The sequence below is a fragment of the Protopterus annectens genome, chromosome 4.part1 (assembly GCF_019279795.1).
Source record: "Protopterus annectens isolate FY-2018-M chromosome 4.part1, PAN1.0, whole genome shotgun sequence".
NCBI classification, from domain to species: Eukaryota; Metazoa; Chordata; order Ceratodontiformes; family Protopteridae; genus Protopterus; species Protopterus annectens.
In genome coordinates this window covers 498,737,760-498,761,397 of record NC_056734.1, presented here as the reverse complement: position 1 = coordinate 498,761,397, position 23,638 = coordinate 498,737,760, and the positions used below count along the sequence as shown (strand labels likewise).

General features: G+C 42.2%; 1 protein-coding gene across 3 annotated transcripts in view; it reads left to right on the top strand.

The window, feature by feature from the left end:
• ATP11B (ATPase phospholipid transporting 11B (putative)) overlaps window positions 1-23,638 on the top strand; it is a 2,792,721-nt gene that overhangs the window by 861,431 nt on the left and 1,907,652 nt on the right. For all 3 annotated transcript variants that reach the window (XM_044070307.1, XM_044070308.1, XM_044070309.1), the window contains exon 11: window positions 8,234-8,384. In XM_044070307.1, coding sequence (XP_043926242.1) covers window positions 8,234-8,384 — 151 coding nt within the window. The remainder of the gene's footprint in view (window positions 1-8,233; window positions 8,385-23,638) is intronic.

The following is a 23,638-nucleotide window of genomic DNA, read 5'->3' as shown; positions in this document are numbered from 1 at the left end:
AAGCATTTCATTACTTTCAGTAGTGTTTTCATCATACTTTCAAACAACCATACTAATTAAATGCACCTTAGTAAGCTGTTCAGATAATCCTTGGCACACTGTAGTAAATTCCACAATATCTCAAAGAACTAGGTCCACAAATGCTTTCGAGCAAAGTATGATTCAGTAAAGCAATCAAGTGAAAACAAACAATCTACGTCCTCTAAAGGGCAGTACGACATGGGCTAGGTGTAATTTCAGTAAACTGTATTTATAAACAGCAGTGACGTAACATTTAGAGCCAGGTACGATCAGGAAATGCCAGCACAAACGCATACAGATGTAGGCGTTTTCGGTTATTGTGTGCCTAGCACTCTCAGTGAGAACCAGTTAGCTATGTGTTGTGTTCCCTCAGGACCAGCTATATGTCACCCTTCCTTATACAGTTATCGCATACTCATTGTTTAAGCATGGGGTCCTTGATATTATCTTCCCCTTATATAGATGCATATAATGCTGGAAAATGGTTATTAGGTGATGTGCGCTGAATGCTTATCACAAGTGCAAGGGTTGCCGTTGTTAGAATATTTCTGACCAGTACACGCAAGTCCTACTATAGTTTTCCTTTTATTTTAAATGAATATAGTACTGGTTTTGGTTAGCAAGTGATGTGCGATGAACATTTGACCATCGCACGAACAAGGTTAGTGTTTTTAAAAGTATTGTTCAGTGCACCCAAGAATATCCGAGATAAAGGTCTCAATCGATTAGCGTTTCATCGCTGTTTATTGCACGTACAGGGGTTGGCGTTGTCGCTCGAGTATTCCCAGGGATTGTGCTTAATACCAGGTTACGGTTGACTAGCACTAGAATGCGAGTCAATTTGGATAACGTTTCACCTTTTACACAAACACATGGAGGAATTGCCACTTAATAACCTTCTGGCAGCGCTCACACATAGTCTGCTCAGTATTTGGTTAAGTTTAGCTAGCTCGTTGCATTAACCACTGAACCAGCTTACAGTAATTATATCCAAGCCATTCAATGTGAGGACTTTACTAGGTAATAAGCTGCTATCTCCTTCCTGTTGTGCTCGTTTTAACAAACAGACATATAAAAGTAGAATAGGCAGTGTATACCTTACTCTATTACATTACAACAAGTAGCGGTACAGTGTTGAAATAAACAAGGTTTCCTTACTATTTTTCTTATACCTTACTCAATTACATTACAACAAGTAGCGGTACAGTGTTGGGATAAACAAGGTTTCCTTACTATTGTTGCAGGCGCTAATGCCAGGAGACGCAGCAGCCGAGGGCGGAAATACTATAAAGATGGCACCCTGGGGCAAGAGGGTTTTAATAAATTCAGGGAGGATGTTAGTTAAGGGGAGGGGGTGGGCTGGCGTTTGCAGGTACAGACTGGAAGATCTGTACACGTAGTAGCTGAGTATGTAAATGGGTAGGTGGGAGCAGAAGGAGGAGGGAAAGGTGACTGAGTATATGGACAGATAGGTAAGAACAGGAAGGAGGAGTAAAAGTAGTGAGTGTATTTAGGGTAGTGGAGGTTAAGGGTATTACAATCTGTTGTAAGCAAATAGGTTTCAGAAAGAGCGAGAAAAAGAGAGGGAAAAAACAAGCAACGGGAGTAGTACCCAGAATTAGAGCCAAGGAAGGCAGAAAGAGAGCGAAAACCTATCAGTGAAATATGGAGTGGAGAAGATAAGTGCAAGGGTCAGGGGATTTGTTACCAGCGGTGTTTACAGAAGGCAGAGGGAGAAAGGAAAAGGGGAAGTTAAAACCTGTGTGGAATACTAGGGAGTAAATTAAAAGATATAGAAACTTGGGAAGAGTAAATTAAAAGATATAATATATATATATATATATATTTGTGTGTGTATATATATATATATATATATATATATATATATATACATACACACACACATACACATATACTTTATATATATATATATATATATATATATATATATATATATATATATATATACACACACACACCCATACATATATATATATATATATATATATATATATATACACACACACACACACATATATATATATATATATATATATATATATATATATATATATGTGTATGTATATATACATGTGTGTGTGTGTATATATATATATATATATACATGTGTGTGCCCTCCAGGTTTGAACCTCTATGTCTCCATTAAACCCTACCTCAATGCACGAAGATAGTATGCCTTAGAGGTTCCTGTATTCATTTTAAAACAATGTAGTTCAGCTCATACATTTTAGTTTTATTCCACTCAAGGATAGGTTTGAAGTTTGGTTTCACATCTGTCAGAGCAGGCAGATTTATTTAGTGTCTTTCTTCAAATAGCAAAAAATTTTGCTATTCCACATTTATATTTACTTCCTCGGTTGTTTTACAATTTTAAATTTGAATAGTGATAGAGTGTGCTGAAGCATAAGGAATGAGTTTTCTAGTAAGGTTTTTTAACAACTGTATATATGGTATGTTCAGAGCAGATTAGGTTCTAAATGCTCTATGAAAACATTTAATGTTGCCACAAGCTTTTTAAGAATTGGTAATTTAATATTTATATAGGTACACATACTCATATTAATGCCCTTTCTATGTATTCATACCCTTAGATGTTTATATGCTTCTACATTTTGTTATAATTTCTAAAATGATTTATAGTGAAAGCTTTTTAGTAACAGATGGATATTTATTATATTTATACATTTTTAATGTTTTTTCTAGTTTGAGGTGAGCATGATAGTTTAATAGCCTATAATCAGTTAATATTTTGTTGTTTAAACAATTTTATAATAATGAATTTTTCTGGATTAAGTTTATGCAATGTCCTAAGTGAAGTGCTTTAACTAAGGTTTTTAAAGTTTATTTTTTCTGAATCAAGTTTATGTAATGTTCTAAGTGAACTGCCTCAACTAAGGTTTTTAAAGTTCCACTAGGCTTATTTAAATAATTGATTCAAATTGGTTAATTTAATTAATTAATTATAGGAAAAGTCTGAGTATATAACAGCCTGTTTTACAGCATTGTTTTATGGTCTGATGAAGCGTACAGGAGTACGCGAAAGCGCTTACCAACAATAAATTCTTTGTTTTAAATATAAGTCGTGCAGAGTCCGCAGTTTATGTTTTATCACTACTCAGCTTCTTTCTAACTACGGCTCTTTAGTTGTGGTGGATTTTATTTTTATACAATATATATACATGTGTGTGTATATATATATATATATATATATATATATATATATATATATATATATATATACATGTGTGTGTATATATATATATATATATATATATATATATGTGTGTGTGTGTGTGTGTGTATATATATATATATATATATATATATATATATATATATATATATATATATATATATATATATATATATATATATATATATATATATACACGTGTATATATATACTCACATATATATATATATATATATACACACACATATATATATATATATATATATATATATATATATATGCACACATATATACACACACACACACACACACACACACACACACACACACACACACACACGCCACAAACTCCACATATATTTATGGATGCCATGAACTTTGCTAAACGGTACTTTTGTCGACATCTGTGCAGTACTTTGGTTGGCATCTGTTTAGTCGACCCAGTTTGGTTGACTAAATAGATAAGCAACAGGTGTGTGAGGTCGACAGTCCCCAAGTAGGGAAATATACTTTTTTTCCATTGTGCAATCTTTCAGTTAGAATATCTAATTAGCAGGGGGACTTGCCCCTTGTAAAAAAAAAAAAGATGCTTTCTTTGTCTTAGCATATTGACACTGTTATCTGGGAGTTTTTATGACACCAAATGTACAGGCAGAGTTTTTCCTGGATTTTGTAAACACAGATTCTCTGGACCAGATTGTCAGTACACCAACCAGGGGTGCAGCCATACTGGATTTGGTTCTGACTAATGGGAGAGAGTGCTGCACATCCCCCCCCCCCCCAGTGTATTTTCTTCCCTGCTAAGGTCAGACTGCAAAATGATCTCCTTTGAAGTAACACTACAACTTGGACCATCAACCGAACCTGGAATATTCAGGAACTACTCTAAGGCTAACTTCCTGCTATTAATTGATAACCTGGCAAAATTTCAAGCCCCATAAACCCGTAGAACACTGCTGCCTGTGCAGAACATTTCACAGAAACCTTATACAAACATATTAATAGCCGCATAGAGGCAGCTGTACCTATCAGAAAGAAGTACATAACTAACTGAAAAAACAAGCCACCCTGGCGGAATCACAAAAATCAGTAGGCTGTATAACAGAATGAAGAAAATCATGGCAAAACGTAGGAGATGCAGCACTCAGCAGGATAAACACACTCACCAAACTAAACAAACAGCTCAGAGGACAAATAAAGTCTACCAAAGCCAAATGGGAGTTAAATTTAGCCTCCCAGGCCAAGGACAACCACAAGGCATTCTTATGTCCAAAACCTCAAAGGAAGCAATGCACAATTCTGTGCAGAGCTTATTGTAAATGGAAACACCTGTACTGAACCAGAAGATAGAGCAAACCTGCTGGCCAACAAATTCTGCTCCAGTTTTACCCCTCTCTCCCCATCAGCCCTCCCTCAGGAAATGCCATCAAATATAACACCCCCTGCTGTCACTAGGGAACAGATCCTTGATGCTGCCTCTAAGGTAAAGAACACTACATCAGTGGGCCCAGACATTATCCCAGGATGCCTTCTAAGTAACATGAAACATGACCTATCAGGCCCTCTGAATTTTCTATTTAACTGTATCCTCCAAACAGCGTTCATGCCTCATGAATGGAGAGCAGCAGCAGTCATCCCTCTGCATAAAGGTGAGCCAACTATAGACACATAAGTCTCACTAGTCTCATATGCAAAGCCATGGAAACAATTGTCATGGAAATGATCAACAATGATACAGTAACCATCCAGACAGTGGACCCAACCCATTTTGGTTTTGTCAAGGGCAGGTCATGCCTACTCAACCTGGTGGACTTCTCTGAGAAGGTCACCAAAGCAATTGATGAGGGTAAAATGGTTTGCACTGCTTACCTTGACTTGGCCAAGGCATTTGACACAATACCCCACTCGAGGATTGTTGTCAAATTCACGAGGTTGGGTACAAACCCTTTTGTCATCCAGTGGATCTTGCTCTCTGACAGGACCCAGGAAGTTAGAATTGGGGGGGGCACCTCTGCAGAGAGGCCAGTCACAAGTGAAGTCCCTCAGGGATCGGTCCTAGGACTGCTCCTTTTTGCCATTTACTTCTCTGAAGTCGAGACCAACATCAGTGGCCTCTGGCTGTCTAAATTTGCAAATGATTGCAAATTATGAGCTGTCATTGAATCCCACACTGACACAAATGTTCTCCAGGAAGAGCTGACACAGCCAAACAACTGGTGTCAGAGCCATTGACTAAAACTAAATGCCAGGAAATGCATAATAGTATCTTTCAGGAAGGCATCCATCCCTTGTAACTATCATATTGACAACACACCCCTTAGAGCTGACCCAATAGTCAGGAACTTGGGGAATCACACAGACTGTAATCTAGCCTTTGACCATCACATTTCTACAGTAGTGAGAAAATCATCCTATGTTGTTCGCAACTTGTAAACAAAAGTACATCTCAGTCCAAGGAAGTCTTTGTTCCACTCACTGTATTTGGCATTCATCAGATCTGACATTGAGTACAATGCCCCCTTTGGTATGTACTTAACCAGGCATGTCCGGCAATTGGAACGCCCACATTGGTACCTCACTGAAAGAATACAGAACGAAAATAAGATGTTCTATGCAGACTGACTCAAGGCCCCATCTCTGTGTTCTGTCTCCTGCAGGATGTTGAGGGGAGATCTATGCCTGGCATGCAGGGCATTGCTAGAGCTCACTCTGATGGATTTCCTGCATATCTGCAGAACAAACAGCACCAGAATTACCCATTTTCAAGACTTTAACCTCACCTGTGATATAAATAAGACCTGCTTTTGAGATACAGTTATGTATCCTAGAGACTACCCCGTATTTGGTACAGGCTCCCCCATCCATGTGAAGCAGAGTTCCTCCCTAACCCAGTTCAAGTGCAACCTGGACCGTTGTATGGAGAAAAGGAAATTCATCCCTGGTTTGGAACCTATCTCTCTAGTGGACACAGGAAAATGGTTCATCTTCCAAGCCGCTGCTTGTAAATGTTTCATCTCCCAAGCCTCTGCTTACACTTATCAAGGGTACCAGAACTTGTCAGAGATTTGGGATGCATGGCTAGGCTTAAAAAAGTCCTTGTGGTCACTAAGCCTAGTGAACACCTATGAACCTCTGAATAATGTTGATCAATTTGGGACGACACTATGCATGTCGACAAAAGTAGCATTCAAGGGATTTAAAAATATCCATTTTTTTTCAAATTGTATGAGATATGATCAGAACACGAGTGCCATCATATTGCTGAATGTTCAAAGACTACAAACAAAACAAATGAAACTCAGAAAGAATAAAATCCGCTTAGGCAAACGCTGCTCGCCACGCTTTATTATAATGAAACGTTACAAACTTGTCCCACGCTTTTCGTCTAACTCAGTGGGTAGACTTCCTCAGATGAACTGGCAAACATTGATTAGATGAAAAACACTTGTTTAAATAGCAAGTCTTCACTGTGAAGCCCGCCAAAATTCAAGCCAGTAATAAATTTTCTTAAAGTGATACGACTGTTTTAATATATAAAATCAGCGCTATATATAAATGTTCACTAAAATAAAGGGTTGATACTAAATTTAAACCTTTTAGTTGATATCTAAAATTTATTCTTATATTAAATACTTTAATTTACATATTAAAAAAATGGATAAATAGTAAAACATAAAATATCCATCAAATGTTAACATAGTATTTAAACAAGAAAGCGGTCCATTTTTGAGTCAAACAGTGATGTGCAAAAATTTTTAAAAATTGAATTAATAAATCTTCTATTTGTTGAATAGTGTTGTGTTTGTAAGAACAAAACTTTTTTACAACGCAATTCAATAGGTTATTCAATATTGCTGAATGTTAATAAAGCAGAAAGAGCTATGTTGTGTTTGCAGTTTAGGTTAACAGAACATGTACTTTTTTGGAACCATGTTTTCTATTCTCTGGGGAATGTTTAGTTTCACAGGCAATGTGAATCTGAATTGACAGATTATTTTTTGACATTTTAATTATAATTTTATATTCAGTACTTTGCATTTTCACTGATTTAGGTTTCATTTTTAGTGACTTAAGTTTCTTTCAGACAGAATTTTACACTGACATACTTTATTGAAGAGCATCTCTGTTACAAACACTGAATTTGCCATAGGTACATTTTCTGTTCTATTATATATTTAGTTCTAGTTTGCTTGCTGTTGGTTAACTAATTAATGTAGATAATAAAGGAACTATTTCACTGAACCCTTCGTGGTTTTCCTTGCAGTATGTTTACAATAACATTGACTTATAGCTGTGAACATTTTGCTGTAAAAATTAAAGATGCTGTATGCAAATTGAGAATAAGCAGTAGCTCTCCTTTACCATGAAGGGTTTACCAGAATGAGATGTGAATTGCAAAGTTAAAAGTACTTTGTAACTCTTAACTGAGGAGCTTTTTCAGTTTGTAACCCCTCCCCACACCTACTGGATTGCCTGTCCATTATTTATTTGGGTACACACTATTGTTAGAGAGATTACTTAACCCATCAGACTGAGGAACTAAAAGATTTATAGGATTTTAGCTCATCTTTTAGGAGGATGTAATTACCTCGGTGATTGTATGACTCCTGATTGCAAGTAGGATGTCATGTGACCCTTGACGGGGGTCTGCTCCCCATCTCACAAGCAATCCCTGTGGCGAGTGTTGTTGCTGCAAGAAAGGGAAACTCCTTCATCCACACCCTGTGGAAGGCGCGTGTAAATGTCCATTAGCTGTCTGAACTACTAAACAAAATAGACTCCAACCGTGAAGCACAGGCTAATGTCTGCCATGTGCTATCAGGATGGCAAGGTATTTTTAATGTAAAAGAAAAAGTTGAAGTTATGAGTTATTTTAATTTGCTTTTAGTGAATATATACTTATTATCTAATCATTTGTATTTTATTGTACTTTGATATCTGCTGGGGAAATAAAAATTGCTATTAAAGTGCAGTTCACTTTTCCCCTTTCCTTTCTAGGTCTATGAATACCTTCCTAATAATTTATCTAATCATACTTCTTTGTGAAGCTGTATTGAGTACCATTTTGAAGTATGCTTGGCAGTCTGAAGAAAAATGGGATGAACCATTTTATAACCAAAAAACAGAGCAGGAAAGAAATAGCAGTAAGGTATGTATAATAATAAATTGTTGTTGTTTTTCCTGCAAGGATGCAGCAGTCCTTTGTGCTCCAGCTATGCACATGGTTTTCCCAGGCTCGCAGTTTTCAGACGTTTTCTTATCTGTTTTCTTTTGTTAGTGTTTACTGAGAAAAACTGAGCATAAGTGGAACAGAGAAAGTGTTCAGCTGTGGTTGAGCATGAAGCAGGGAAGACGGTAACTGGCAGATGGTTGATAGAAGACAGTTTTCTAGTGGGTCTGCGTTTTAGTCAGATGGAGTCCCTGGGTAGGTATAGAAGTAACTTAAATACTTGTTTGGTGCAGTTAGGTTTTATATCTTACATAGTTTTGCAGGTCCTTACTAAGTTTATGGCCAAGGAGACCATTGAGAAGCTCAGCCACATCACCCAGTACTGGTGGGAGATTAATAATGTCCCTCATTAAGCTGATTATTTCCAGATATCCAATGTGAAAATTTGAGATCACCTGTCCAATCATCCAGACTCATTTTAAAGATTGTTGGGGAAGTGCTTTGCTTGATATGTAAAGCAGCCAGTTCCAGAAATGGGGAGTCCGTTGGATTAGGTACCTGTTGTACCATCTAATGGTGCTGACATGGTAGTAGGTTTAGGTCTATAGAGCAGGCGTTTGCTTTACCACTTGTATTTAGATGAAGGAATTTAAAGAGTACTGGGTCATTCGTAGCATGGGTTAAACAGAGCTGTCTTCAGGAATCTGTGTGGTGCTGAGCAGAGGTATTGGACTTTGTCTATCACAGGAGATAAGAGTACTGAGGTCTGAAGTCTTCTTTGGTGAGGAAACGTTGAGGTCTGTCAAGTTGGTTTAGGTGTTTGCTGAGGTACATGACAAGGAGGTGGTGGTGGTGGGAGGTATTTTATTCAATGATGGCCCTAATAAGGGAGGTATTAAGTGGGACTGTAACTTCTTTGGACCTTGAGGAAATACCACAAAGAGTACAATTTTGCAAGGTAAAAAAAGTTTTCTAACCATCATGGAAACATGGTGTTCATTGGAAAGACTGTTATTAGCAAAGGTACCAAACTCCCTGATGACTGTGTCAGATTTAAGTGGATTGTTATCTATATTGTAAGCAAAGGTAATACATTTCTTAGCATTGAGGATACGCTTACTTTTAGCACACCAAGCATTTTGGTCTAGCCCATGTTGGAGGATTTAAATATCAGAATGGGATTTGATAACTGCCTTAGTAGGAAAAACTATTGGTATTGGTGCATATGAAGAGAGGGAGCTGGAGAAAGCACATAATAACGCAGACAAGAGAAATGTTACTAAAGAAGTTTAAAGTGTGTGTGTGTGTGTGTGTGTGTGTGTGTGTGTGTGTGTGTGTGTGTGTGTGTGTGTGTGTGTGTGTATGTATGTTAGGGTTGGGGCTGTGGATGCATAATCTGCTTTAGTGATTATAAGGAATGGATGAATTTTCTAAGTTTGGCATACTCGAGGTAGGGTGCAAAGTTTTCATTTTTCTATTTATATGTTTATTTACTTATCTATTTAATTTATATTTTAATAACCAAGTAAGTACACTGATCCAAATACCCTTTCAGCATGACTTGGACCATAAGACAAATAACCAGCTTGCTGCCTTCAGTGCCAAGTTTAGAGATTCCAGGGAAAATACTTGGACCAACTGATTGTGGCATTGTTCTTGAGAGAGCTCCTGACCACTCCCAAGACAACCTTGAAAAAATTGTATAAAAGATGGAAACTCGGTACTGGATTTCAGCAGCAGGCCAGTGCTTTAGATTTTGCTTCAGTGTACTTTGAAGCGACTTGAACTTTCAGCTTCTGTAATGACCTCATAGGAGATATTTGAAGATCAAGAAAAACAAGGTTGTTGATTTTTGCATGTTCAAAGCTACTGAGTGCATAGACTTTAGGAAACCCATTGAAGCGTTTAATTTCTATTGGTTATACCGCCTAGTAATAGCAAACTTAATCTAGCGAAGAGTGCATAGAGCTCCTTTGATTAATCCATCATCTGTCTCAAGGCCTTGCTCTTCTTCAGTAGGCTGCCTCATATGAGGTGAAAAAAGATCCCCTCTCAGTTGTTACTCTCATAGGTTAGCTAAGTGATGGCATTGCACCCCACTTAATGCAAAAACATGGATTTTGATGACGGATGCTGACTTTTTAGTCAGTCTAGACTGCATTTTTCCAAAACCAGGTAATTAACCTGGAGATCTGCTTATCTGGTTCTTTTTGGTTTGTCCCTCTTATGAATTACCTTGTATTTGTCTGTTTTATTCTTTGAATCCCTTATTGTGTGTAATACTATGTCTGATCTTGTTAATCTTCGTTCATTCCTTACTGATGGGTTATTGGTTCTGTCCTCGGAACCAAGCCGGCCATATGTCAAGCTCGTGTCAGCCAAAAACTCTCGAGCCAAGGTCCTACCCAGACTGCTCTGCTCCCTGTTACCTCAGATCTCGTTTGCCACATTGCTGTACTGCCGTTTCAAGCCACTCTCTCTCAGCTAAGTGAATAATTTTTTGAAAATTGGTATATCGTTTCTACTTCAAAGTTTTTCAATCAGTTACTTGTATTCTCCTACCCTGTCATATCCTTAAGACTCTCTCCCTTTAGTCTATTTCCCTTTATTATCCTTTTCTTACCTTTGAGGTAATTCTTCATTACTATCATTGGTAATCTTTCTCTCTCTTCTTACCCTTTTAGGTAGGCTTTCTTCTTCTTCTTGATACTGTCATTCTTCTCCACATCATTATGTCAGATAAGAAAAGCAGTGTTGATTTTAAACAGTGTAAGGATTGCGGCCGTAAGTTACTGCTTTCTGATGGCCGTGACTTGTGTCTGTTGTTTGAATGTCTCCCACCTTACTGTGGATCCCCTACGTGGGATTTGCAGAAATATTTCGACCAGGACTCTTAACGAGAAAAAGAACAAGTTAATCCTGAAAGGTCTTCGGAAATCTCCTTTCTGTGAGGCTATTTCTGGGTCGGAGGGCTAACCCCCTCCTGCTAAACCCCGTAAGAGGCGTTCTTCCTCTTCCTCATCGAGGTCGCTCACTTCATCCGAGGTCGCTCACTTCATCTCCCTCTGGAGATCGCAGGGAGTCTACTCGTAAGAAAATAAAAACTACTTTGCGCTGCCACCTGTGACCCTTTCGGCTCCAGGCATGGCACTGCCCCAGTTGATTCTTGCTCCAGCCATGTCCTCCTTATCGACACCGGCACCGGAGTTCCCTGTGCAGACACTTACAGCTCCAACAGTTCCATTGCAGTCCTTACCGGCAACATCCGTGCAGGTACAGTCACCTTCGGCGCAGTTGGTGCAATCCCCTTTGGCCACGAGTATGACAATACTGTCCTCCATGATGCAGACACTTTCGGCACCGACATGCTCTTCAGTGCAGTCCTTTTCTGCACCGTCATTGTTACCAGTGCATACACCTTTCTTGATGGCACCGTACCCATCAGTGCAGACACTTACCTTTATGGTGCAGACACCTTCAGCTTCTATGGTGCAGACATCCTCAGTTCCGGGCTCTGCACCACTCAAATTAGCAAGGACCAAGTACTCTCCTTCCTTGGATCCATTTGTTGATTGCCAATGTAGTTCTTTTCTAGAAAGGCCATAATCGCCTTCAGGTTTCTCTTTGAGGTCGACCAGGAGCCTCTTTGAATAAGATGTGTTGCGGCTTGTTGACCAGGCGCTCATGGCCAGAGGTCTCTCTCAACCGTCAAAACCTAGGATGTCCTTCAAGAATGCAACTGCAGTCCTGACATATGGGTTGTCCTGCCTCAGGCAGCCCTTCGGTCAGCCGGATTCCAGAGTCTTGGTCTGGCGTCGGCTGATGTCGCCTCTTCCCCAAAGTCAGAGCGGTTGGGGTATAAAAGCATCAGCCGACGCCATCTTCTCCAGTCTTTCTTGCCATGCGGTGCCCGAAGCAGAAGCAGTTCGCAAGTGCCGGTCGGCCAGCTCCTGTGTTTTCAGATACCGAAGTCATCAAAAAGCTAAGTACCCCGTTGGGGAACCTTTTCTTGCCTCAGCCGATGTCAGACCAAACTGAAAAAGTTAATAATTGTTTGTCTTGTGGTAAACAAATACCTCATAAGGACTTCCATTCTTACTGCCTTCCCTGCCGCCCAGACCATGACGTCTCGGCCTGTGCTGCCTGTGCTTGCTTCAATAAGCGCACACTTGGGCGCCGGGCAGAATTTGCTGAAGACTTTTTTTGGGAAAATTACTCCTATATCATGCCGTCGGAACTTCTGACAGCAGATGTTTCCAAAAAATGGAAGGACCGGGACCGACCTCCGCGGCCCGCGACTTCCACCGACACCACGCCTAAGCCTACCGCGAGTGCATCGGTCTCTTCGGAGGCGGTAATTCAACCGCTCAAGGCTGACGACACCGCTTTACCGCACACTTCGGTCACGGAGGCTACCCCGGTGCCGGTTGTTGATTTTCCTCCTGAAACCGAAGCCCGAGATTTGCCTGACACCATACCGGTGGACAAAGTTACTCCAGCACGTGGGGCAGCTAGGCCTCCTGTGTCTATGTCCATCAAGGCCTACACACGTGCTAAGGCTGCCAGCCAGGCTAAGTCTCACCCTCCTAAATCTTTTTCACAGGGTCCCACTTCGGATAAACAGATCATGACTTTAGCTGCAGATCTAATTTCTTTAATCAGGGGCTCTCAGGCTCATCCAGACAGAGGTTCTCAGCCACCTTCAGACAAAAGGCCTAGGGTTGAGCAGACAGATACCCTTTCCTCAGATGAAGCTTCTGGTGAGTCAGGCCTTTCAGATTCCCAGGAAGAACCCTTCCCGGCCTACGAGGATTCTGATGCAGATGAATCCATTCCCTCTGCCTCGCCTCCTGAGGATATTTCTTTCGGGGAAATTCTCCACTCCATGAGAGAGCATTTTCAGTGGCAGGGCCAGGATTTCTCCGACTCCAGGAAAAGGCTTCGGACCTTCCTTAAGTTACCCCAGCACAGGCCTTTAGCTATTCCCCCCGTGTTAGATGTATTGGATGATGTGTACTCAGACTCCAGTACTTCTCCTGATTCTCTCCCTCTTGCTCCTGTCAAGCCAGACAGATATTACAGGGTTCCTGAAACTCATAAACATCTCTTTAAGGCCCACTCTGTTGATCTAGAAACTATTTCTCAGGGGCCCAAAGGAGTGGCCACTTCCTCGGCCAAGAATCCTTTGCCCTCAGACAGGGAATCTAGGTCCCTGGAGAGGTGGGGTAAAAAGTTTATACCTCTTCCACCCTTGCCATGAGGGCTCTAAACTGTCTTTTTCATATGTTTCAGTGTCAGGATTTCCTGATGGATGATTTGCAGAAAAAGTTAGCCTCTCCTGAGCCTTTAGATAGAAAGGCTTTGCAGGATTTGGTTCATAATACTCAGCAGGTTAGCGATCATTTTCTTCAGTGTGGTTATGATGCATTGGAAGCTTCATGTAGGGCAGCTATGACAGGGGCCGTCATACGTAGACATGCTTGGTTGAAAGAATAGTCATTGCCAGATCATGTTAAAGCAAAGCTTCTAGATGCACCTCTGGAAAAAGACAAGCTATTTGGTGCTAATGCACAGGGTGTGTTGAAATCAATTGAGGAAAAGGCTAAATCAGTACAAACAGTCAAAGATTTCCTCCAGGTTCAGCCACCAAGGTTCCGCAGGAATTGGCCTTCGAAGAATTGGTCCTTTCCAGACACTGACAAGTTTCAAAGGGGAAAAAGCAGGCGTGCTCGAGGTAGAGGGCAATACCGAGGCTCCTACAGGGGCCGCCAATGGCAACCAACTAACCAGAGAAGTGGCGCAGGGACTCCTACTGCTCCACAGGAGCAATCACAATGACTTAACTTTGACACCGCCGACCAAGGCTCAAAGAGAAGCACCTTTAGGCGGAAAGTTATCCTTATTTTCAAAAAATTGACACGTTTTTACAAAGGACGGATGGATTTTAAACATAATAGACAAAGGTTACAGGTTCCACTTCCATACCTTACCAACAAGACAAGGCATGCCAAACCTGCCACAGAATCAAAGGGCAGAGGCACTCATACAAGTTTCAAAGCTGCTACAAATCAAAGCAATAGAAAAGGTTCCTCCTCAGGAACAAGGACAGGGATTCTACTTAAGACTCTTCCTTGTTCCAAGAAAAGAAAAGCAATGAAGACCTATACTGGACTTGTCCGCTCTAAACACTTTTCTCATTGTGCCAAAATTCAAAATGCTGACGTTACAGCAACTTCTTCCCATGCTGGGCAAGGGGTCTTGGCTGGTTACTCTGGACCTCAAGGAGGCATACCTGCATGTCCCAATCAGACACAGCTGCAGAAGATACCTCAGATTTCTTGCAGGGTCAGAGCATTATCAATTCTCAGCATTGCCTTTTGGCTTATCTACTGCGCCCAGAGTATTCACGAAATGCCTGGCATCAGTAATTGCACATTGCAGACTTCAGGGGATACAAATATACCCTTATCTGGACGACTGCCTTATACAAGCGGACAGCAAGCAAGCCTTGATAAGAAACTTGGACTATGTCATTCACTTACTACAGGCTTTGGGATACACAGTCAATATTCAAAAATCAAGACTTCTGCCATCCCAACAAATAATTTTTCTAGGAGCCAAACTGGACACAAACTCACAAATGGCTTTCCTCACAGAAGAAAAACAAGAACAATTACCAGATTACTTCAAAAGCCTAACAAAGCACACCCAGATGACTGCAAGGAAAATCCTGCAGGCCCTGGGTTTCATGGCATCTTGCATTCTTCTGATTCCACTGGCAAGACTACACATGAGAAAACTACAATGGTACCTAAAAAGTTTATGGTCTCAACACAGCCACAACTTAGAAGCAATTATTCCACTCATTCCATGTCTACAAAAGAAATTTTTGTGGTGGGCAGAAGCAAGCCAGCTAAACAAAGGCATGTCCTTCAACAAACCTCAAGCAAGTCAAACCATTACAACAGACGCCTCAGATCATGGATGGGGGGTGCACATGGAAGGGAGATGCATTCAAGGGCAATGGGCTCCTCGGGAATTGTATCTGCACATCAATCAAAAGGAGATGCTGGCAGTGATTCATGCAATCGAGGCCTTCGGAAAATTTCTTCAGCAAGGTCATCTGCTGATAAAGACAGACAACACCACTGTTATGTGGTACATAAACAAACAGGGAGGCACCCATTCTTACCCCCTCTGCAGACTAACAATGACTCTTTGGGAAAAGTCCCTGAAACTGAACATACAGTTGCAATCCCAGTTTGTTCCAGGCAAGGACAATGTTCTGGCGGACAGTCTAAGCAGAAACATTATGGACCCGCACGAATGGATGTTGCATCCAGACATTTTTTCACAAATAACTCATGCATGGGGAAGGCCGGACATAGATCTCTTTGCTTCACACCACAATTATCATCTGAAAAAGTTCTGCTCAAGGACACACCATCCTCAAGCCTGGAGAATAGATGCTCTCTCCTTCAGCTGGAATTCTCTAACAATCTATGCATTCCCACCTCTGCCATTAATGACCAAGGTGTTACTGAAGATCAAAGCAGAACAACCGAAAGGCATTTTGATAGCTCCAGACTGGCCAAGACAGCACTGGTACCCATTACTAAGGAGCATAACTCGCACCAAGCCATGGCCCCTGCCTCTATGGCCTCTGCTTATAACTCAGCACAATTACAGGACTGTTCATCCAAACCTGCAAACATTGCAACTGACAGCTTGGAGGGTTCCATGATTTCTCCCCATATATCTCTCTCCAAAAAAGTTCAAGAGATCCTACTGGAAGCACGCAGGCCTTCCACCAGAAAAACTTATTCAGCCAAATGGAAGAGGTTCAACATCTGGAATGCCAACAAGGGACGGGATGCATCAGTAATGAACATCCCACAGATTCTAGAATACTTGGCAGAAATGCTTCACAATGGCCTTTCATATTCTTCCATAAAAATACACGCTTCAGCAATTTCAGCAAAATACAACTGGGATCCACCTGTGTTTTCACATCCTTTGCTAAGACAGTTTCTAAGAGGGATAAAGAATATCAAGCCTCCAAGAAAACCACCAGTGCCTGCATGGGACCTCAATTTCATCTTGGAAAAAATAACTCTTCCTCCTTTTGAGCCAGCAGCATCTTCAGAATTGCAATTTCTCTCCTGGAAAACAGTTTTCCTGTTGGCAGTTACTTCAGCAAGAAGAGTCTCAGAGATACAGGCCCTCATGGCAGTACCTCCATTTCTCATTTTCCATCAGGACAGAGTCTCTTTAAGAACCAATCCTTCATTCATGCCAAAAGTGATATCCAGGGTTTCTCTAAATCAAGCAATTCACCTGCCTACTTTCTTTCCCAATCCTCAAAATAAAGGAGAGAAGCTTTTGCACACTTTGAACATACACAGACAATTGCGCTATTACTTGGATAGAACAAAGGCCAACAGAAAGTCTGACCAACTATTTGTAGCTTACGCTCCTGGAGTACAAGGAAAGGCAATTTCCAAACAAACAATTTCAAAATGGATTGGAAACTGCATCAGATTCTGCTACTCTTTCCATGGAAAAGGTGTGCCAGCCAATATCAGGCCACACTCCACCAGAGCTACAGCCACCTCCACAGCCTTTCTAAGAGGGGTGGCTACAAAGGACATTCTAGAAGCTGCTACATGGAGCTCCGTGCATACATTTTCCAAACATTACAACCTGCCTTTATATTCCAGATCCCGAGCAGGCTTTGCTTCTGCAGTCCTGCAGGGCATTTTAGCTACACCATCCTTATCTTAGATCCTACTACCCCCAGCTTGGCTATGGTATTCAACCCATATGTCAGGACTGCAGTTGCATTCTTGAAGGACATAGTACAGTTTTGTACCTACCATAAATGTAGATGTCCGATAGATATGCAACTGCAGTCAGGTTTTCCCTCCCTCCTACCCCTCTGTAATTATCTTTTTTGGGTCCACTCCCCCTTTTCCAAATTAGCTGGGGATAGCATTTATGGTGTATCTGTTTATTACTGTTGTGCATGTCTGGAATTTTATCCATTCTCTAAATTTAGCCTTTCTTGGAGGGCACCTGGCATCTGGGGCAAGAAACACTGAAGAAGATGGCGTCGGCTGATGCTTTTATACCCCAGCCGCTCTGACGTCGGGGAAGAGGCGACATCAGCCGACGCCGAACCCAGACTTTGGAATCCGGCCGACCGAAGGGCTGCCTGAGGCAGGACAACCCATATGTCAGGACTGCAGTTGGATATCTATCGGACATCTACATTTATGGTGGGTACAAAACTGTACTTTTCCTCCTTCCATTGAACGTATTTCTCCTCAAACCTCAGCATACACTCCTCCTTCAACTTCCACCCAAGTATCGAAGCCCATTACTGTGACAGCAGCTTCCCTCCCTCCGACCCCAATAGTGCATCTCACTTTGGAGCTGGAGTCATCCTTGTGGCCTTCGGTGCACTGGGCATTGGGCTCTTCTCAGGCCAGTGACTGTGCCGTGGGGGAGTGCATTCTTGGTTCCACGCCAATTTTTTTCTATGGCACCCTCCAGTAATCCTCCCACTCTCACGCTTCACAGTCCTCTTGAGACTCCTGGTCTGGGGGTTGGCTCGTCAGGACAGGGTGTGACCCCAGTTCCGAGGTTGTCGTGCTCTGTTCTGGGTTCCCATCCTTCTTTGGGCAGGTCGGCCTTCCAAGCCATGGAGAGGGCGCTTGCCTATGCTGGCAAATCCCACATGTCGGAGTCCTCAACCCCCTCTGGGCCACAGCTCTCACAAGCCACAACCGCTGGACACCAGGCACAAGGGCCTCAGGTTTCTCCCCCTCAGAAGACCCCCCCCTCTTTGCAGTCTTCCCCAGAACCTCCCACTAAGGAAGTACCTTGCAAGGCATCGTGCAAGAGGAAGCACATGGACTCCACTGAGGAGTCTTTGACCGAAGACACAGATTTTGATGACTGGGAAGGGTCCCCATGGTCGCCCTCTGATGAGGTGTCCTTTGGTGACATCCTGGCGATCTTTAGACAGAGGGGTGACTGGAAGTCCTTTAATCCTTCCTCAGAGGAATCTGTATTCCTGCGGGCCTTCGTACCAGGCCCCCTACCTCCTGGGTTACCCTGCCGGCCGATGAGCTTGTCCAGCACGCATGGTAGGCACCATGGAAGCTATACTGCGGAAGCCTGATAAGATCTTATCTTCCCCTGCTGAGCATCCCCATTGGTCAAGAGGTTTTCAGTGGATGCCATGGTGGTGGCTGCTGCAACCAAGAAAGACTTGGCAGAAGAGAGCCAAACTGTCCATCTGCCCAACAAGGAGTCCTTGGTGATAGACAGACTAGGGAAGCATGTGTTTGCTTCATCGACCTTCACTGTAAGTTCTTTGAACTATTTGGCACACTTTACGAGGCTCCAGAGGGATCTTATCAACCAACTGTCTGAAACCCTGGCAGGAGCTGTTTCTGATGAGGTCCATGACAATGTAGCTTCTCAGATAGCCACCCTAGAGTTTATTTCCAATTCTTCCATGCGTCCTTATTTCTCATGCAACGGAAGGAGTGGCTAGAGTGGCAGGCGCAGGTATAGTCACCAGACATGCCTGGATGCACCTTTGTGACTTTGTGGACTCCTTTAAGGCTTCCTTCATGAATGCTCCCATCGAGGCCACTTCTTTGTTTGGCCCTAAAATTAAAGATGCGCTGGCAAGGTGTGAACAAGATGGCAAGACTTTGTCTGCTGTTGGTGTCAGACACTCCACTCCTCAATGATTCTCCTCCAGAAATCAGAGGAGCAGGAAGATGTGAGATAGGAAATCACAGGTCTCTTCCTGTGACACACATGCTGAGTTCTCCCTTAGAGGCAGAGGGGGACACTACAATGGAAGACACCCCTTTCGGGACAGAGGAGGTCTGCAAAACCTGGGTTCCAGAGATTCTTTTTCTGGCCAAGCCTGTCAGCGCTCCTGAAGCGATGCCCGACTGCTCACCTCTGGATGCGGTCGGGGGTCATTTTTCCTTGTACCCGCTGCCTGGCAAAACATAACCACTGACTGCTGGATACAACGGATAATAGCCACAGGCTATCTTATTCCCTTCCATCTTTGTCCAACCCTATCCAGAGAATTACCTAACGTTCCACCCAGTCAAAGGTAAGCAGCACCTGAAATCCAAAAGCTGCTACAAAAAAAGAGTCATCCAGACAGTCCCCCCAGACTAGATAAGATGTGTTTTTTACTCAAGGTTCTTTTTAGTGCCAAAAAAGACAGGGGACTGGAGACCAATTCTGGATCTCAGCACACTGAACAAATTTGTAAAAACAGAGAAATTCCGGATGGTCACAGTTCAGTCTAGCCACCTTCTTTTGGAAGCAGACAATTGGATGTGCTCTGTTGGTCTTCAAGATGCATATCACCACATAAAAATGGACAAATGCTCAAGAAGATACCACCACTTTTGCATAGGAGCCAGTCACTACCAGTTTCGAGCACTGCCCTTCGGTCTCACTATAGCCCCCGGAGTGTTCACCAAATGCATGGCAGTGGTTATCGCTCACTTGCAACTTCAAGGATTCCATATCTAGACGACTGGCTCCTCACTGCCCCCACCAAGCGTCTACTGGAAGAAGCCCTGCACTACACTTTCCTCACAGCACAATGCCTGGGAATCACTATAAACTGGAAGAAGTCCTACACGACCCCAGCCCAGTCTTTAGAATTCATTGAGGTACTGTTGGACACGAGAAATTGCACAGCCTCTTTTCTGGACCACAGACTTCAAAGAATAAGGTCCCACGTTCAGTCGCTGATCTGTCACCACAAATCTCCCGCTTGACCTATACTCCAACTCTTGGGGTCGATGGTAGCCTCGATCACCATTGTTCCTCTAGTCAGATTCCACACGAGGCTCCTTCATTGGTTACTTCTCATTCAGTGGTACCCTTTACAACATCCTTTGTCTTTTCAGATAAGTGTAGCTCAGAGATGCAAGCAAGATTTACTCCGGTTCACATCTCGAAATTCCCAACAATGGTCTCTCCCCTTCAGCCCCCATCAGTCAAAAGCCACGGTAATGACAGATGCCTCGATGATGGGGTGGGGGTGGGGGGTGGGGGTTATGTCAGGGGAAACTCTGTCCAAGGCACCTGGTCAGAGAGAGAGGCCCTTTTGCATATCAATGTCCTGGAACTGAGGGCGGTGCTACTAGCGTTGCAAGCATCCATTCCATCCTTCCATCAGGGACTATTGTGATCCAATCAGACAACATGTCAGTGGTCTGGTATATCGGCAAGCAAGGGGGCATCAGATCTTATCGGTTATGCTGAGAGGCCTTGAGAATATGGCAATGGGCGATCGCTTCCAACCGATTTCTAATTGCAGTGCACATTCCCGGGAGCTCTAACTTGATAGCGGACAAATTGAGCAGGTCCATTCTACAACCTCACGGGTGGTCCCTCAACCCTGTGATAGCGGCAAAAATCTTAAACCATTGGGGCCAGTCTTGCTGCGACTTATTCGCCTCCCCAACCAACTACAAGTGCAGCAACTATTTTGCCCTGATTCCCCCTCGAGGACAGTCAACGAGAGACGCTCTAGTCCATGCTTGGCCCACGGGTCTACTTTATGCTTATCCTCCTCTCCCCCTCATTTCCCAATTTCTGAAGAAAGCACGGCAGTTGAAAAGCAAAGTGATCCTCATTACTCTATATTGGCCTCGACAAGTCTGGTTCACCTTCCTCTGGCCTCACCGGCTAGATCAACCGTGGATCCTCAATCTATCCCCAACGTTGATCTCCCATCCGCAGGGTCTGACTCATCCCAGTCTAACAACCCTGAAACTGACAGATTGGTTTCTCCACTTCCAATGATTGCCAGGCAGGAAAACCTGTCGTCCCCAGTGCGCAATATTCTTATTGCATCTCATAAATCATCCACCAAACTAATCTATTTCAATAAATGGAAAAGGTTTTCTCTATGAGCAGCAAATAAACAATTAGACCCCTTGTCAGCCCCAGTTTTGGTGGTTTGGGATTACTTATCACATCTTTTCCACTCTGGGGTGTCTGTCTCTACTGTTCGTGTGCATTTAGCTGCCATTTCAAATTTCCACATTGGTTTCTCAGGCTTCTTCGCTCATGTCACATAGACTCTGTAAAACTTTCTTGAAGGGAGTTCTTCAGCTATAACCTCCCTTTAGAGAACCAGTACAACCTTGGGATTTGGAATTGGTCCTTCAAGCCCTAACAGCTCCCCACTTTGAACCTGCATCTTCATGTGATTTAAAATATCTCTCGTGGAAAACTTTGTTTCTGATTGCAATCACATCGGCCAGACGCTTGTCAGAACTTCAAGCCTTATGCATCAAACCAGAACTTCAAGCCTTATGCATCAAACCTCCCTATCTGATCCTTCATAAGGATAGGGTATCACTGAGAACTTAATTTTTCCTTTTTACCAAAAGTGGTGTCAGAGCGGTCAATCAGCCAGTCTATTGACTTTCCAGTATGTTATCCTAACCACTCTAACAAGGGGAGTATTGCCTGCATTTATTGGATGTTCATAGGCAAATACGATTTTATCTGGACAGAACAAAATCTACCCTTAAATCAGACCCAAATGTACCTGGCTTTTTCTGGACCAAGACTAGGATATCCTTTCTCAAAAGTTACATTGGCTTTGTGGTTGAGAAATTGCATTACCTTTATCTACAAGAACAATGTCACCTTGCCTCACAGAGTGAAAGCTCATTCTACAAGATCTATGGCAACTTCAGCAGCTTTCCATGCTAAGGCTTCCCTCAATGATATTTGCTCATCTGCGACTTGGGCCAAACCTCATACCTTTATTCTTCATTACAAATTGGATTTAGCCTGCAGTGGTAGGGCTTCTTTTGGCTCCATGGTGCTCAGGAATGTCCATCCATGAGGGCCACCCAGGGATAGATAAAGAACTTATGTCTTACCATAACGTTCCATCTGTGTTGTTGATCTTCATTCATTCATTACTCCTCACCCTCCATCGGTTCCTGGTTGATCTCATATACTCCTTTATTTTAAGTCTGTTATGACCATAGGTAGCCTCTACTTTTGTCTATCAACTTGCAAAGTCGATCTGAGGTAACAGGGAGAAGAACATTCTGGGTAGAACTTTGCCTCAAAAGTTTTTGGCTGACACGAGCTTGATATATGGCCGGAACCGATAACCCATCAGTAATGAATGAACGAAGATTCAACGCAGATGGAACGTTTAAGGTAAGACATAACTCGTTTTTTTGATAGGCTATTTTACTCAGTCTTCATATTTCTGAGCATCAAACTTTACATCTGCATTTTCTGTCTTTGGACTTTATACTTTTAGTTCTTAATTTAGTAATCTTTTAAGCAGGCTTATCCAAGTGACCCGTTTCAGCACTGACCCAGTTCAAATATAAAACATTGTATAGGATTTCAAGAAACATGTGCATTGTATTTTAACAGCATATGTGACACTGAAGCTTCTTTACAGCTTGCAAATGTATGTATAAAGAAATAGACTTAGGCATTTTATACAGGTATGTGCAGAATTATTTAATATACTGCCCTTGGTCACATTAGCATTGTATAGTGGTAATTTACAGAATTACCAGAATCCACTTTGTCCTTGCCCATCCATATCGATTTGAGGTTTGACCCTGATGCATTGATGATTAGAAAGCCCTTGGGAGCTTGTTCCACATCACTAGACTAAGGGAAAGGATTTTTTTGTTTTTTCTCCAGTGCTTTAGTATTTTTTTAACCTGTTGTTCCATCTCACAGAAGACCTGTTCTGTCTTATTTTATCCTGTGTGTGCAATTTCCTCTCTGGCTTAAGAAACTGCTACTTACTACTGGGTATAGTGGGAGACTGTCTCATTTAGAATGAGAATTCATTACCTAATAGGAAGCACTTATTAATTGTTGAAACAGTCAGCCAACTTATCTGTTATTTCATTGATGCTTGGTGATTGCATGGTGTTCTGTATTGGCTAAATTGTATGCATACAAGTGAGAAAATACATGTGTGTCACCCTGTAAGTGGTATCTACCATTTGCCACATTCCTTTATCCTGTTTGTGTGTGTTATTTCTTGACTGGCTTCAGAGAAGCTTTGATCTTGGGCAGAGTGAGAGACTGGCGTGGGTACTGTTTAAACATATTCAATGAGAATATAAGTTAAATTGTCAGAAGACGAAAAACGATCTTATTTGGAGTTGAAATTTGGT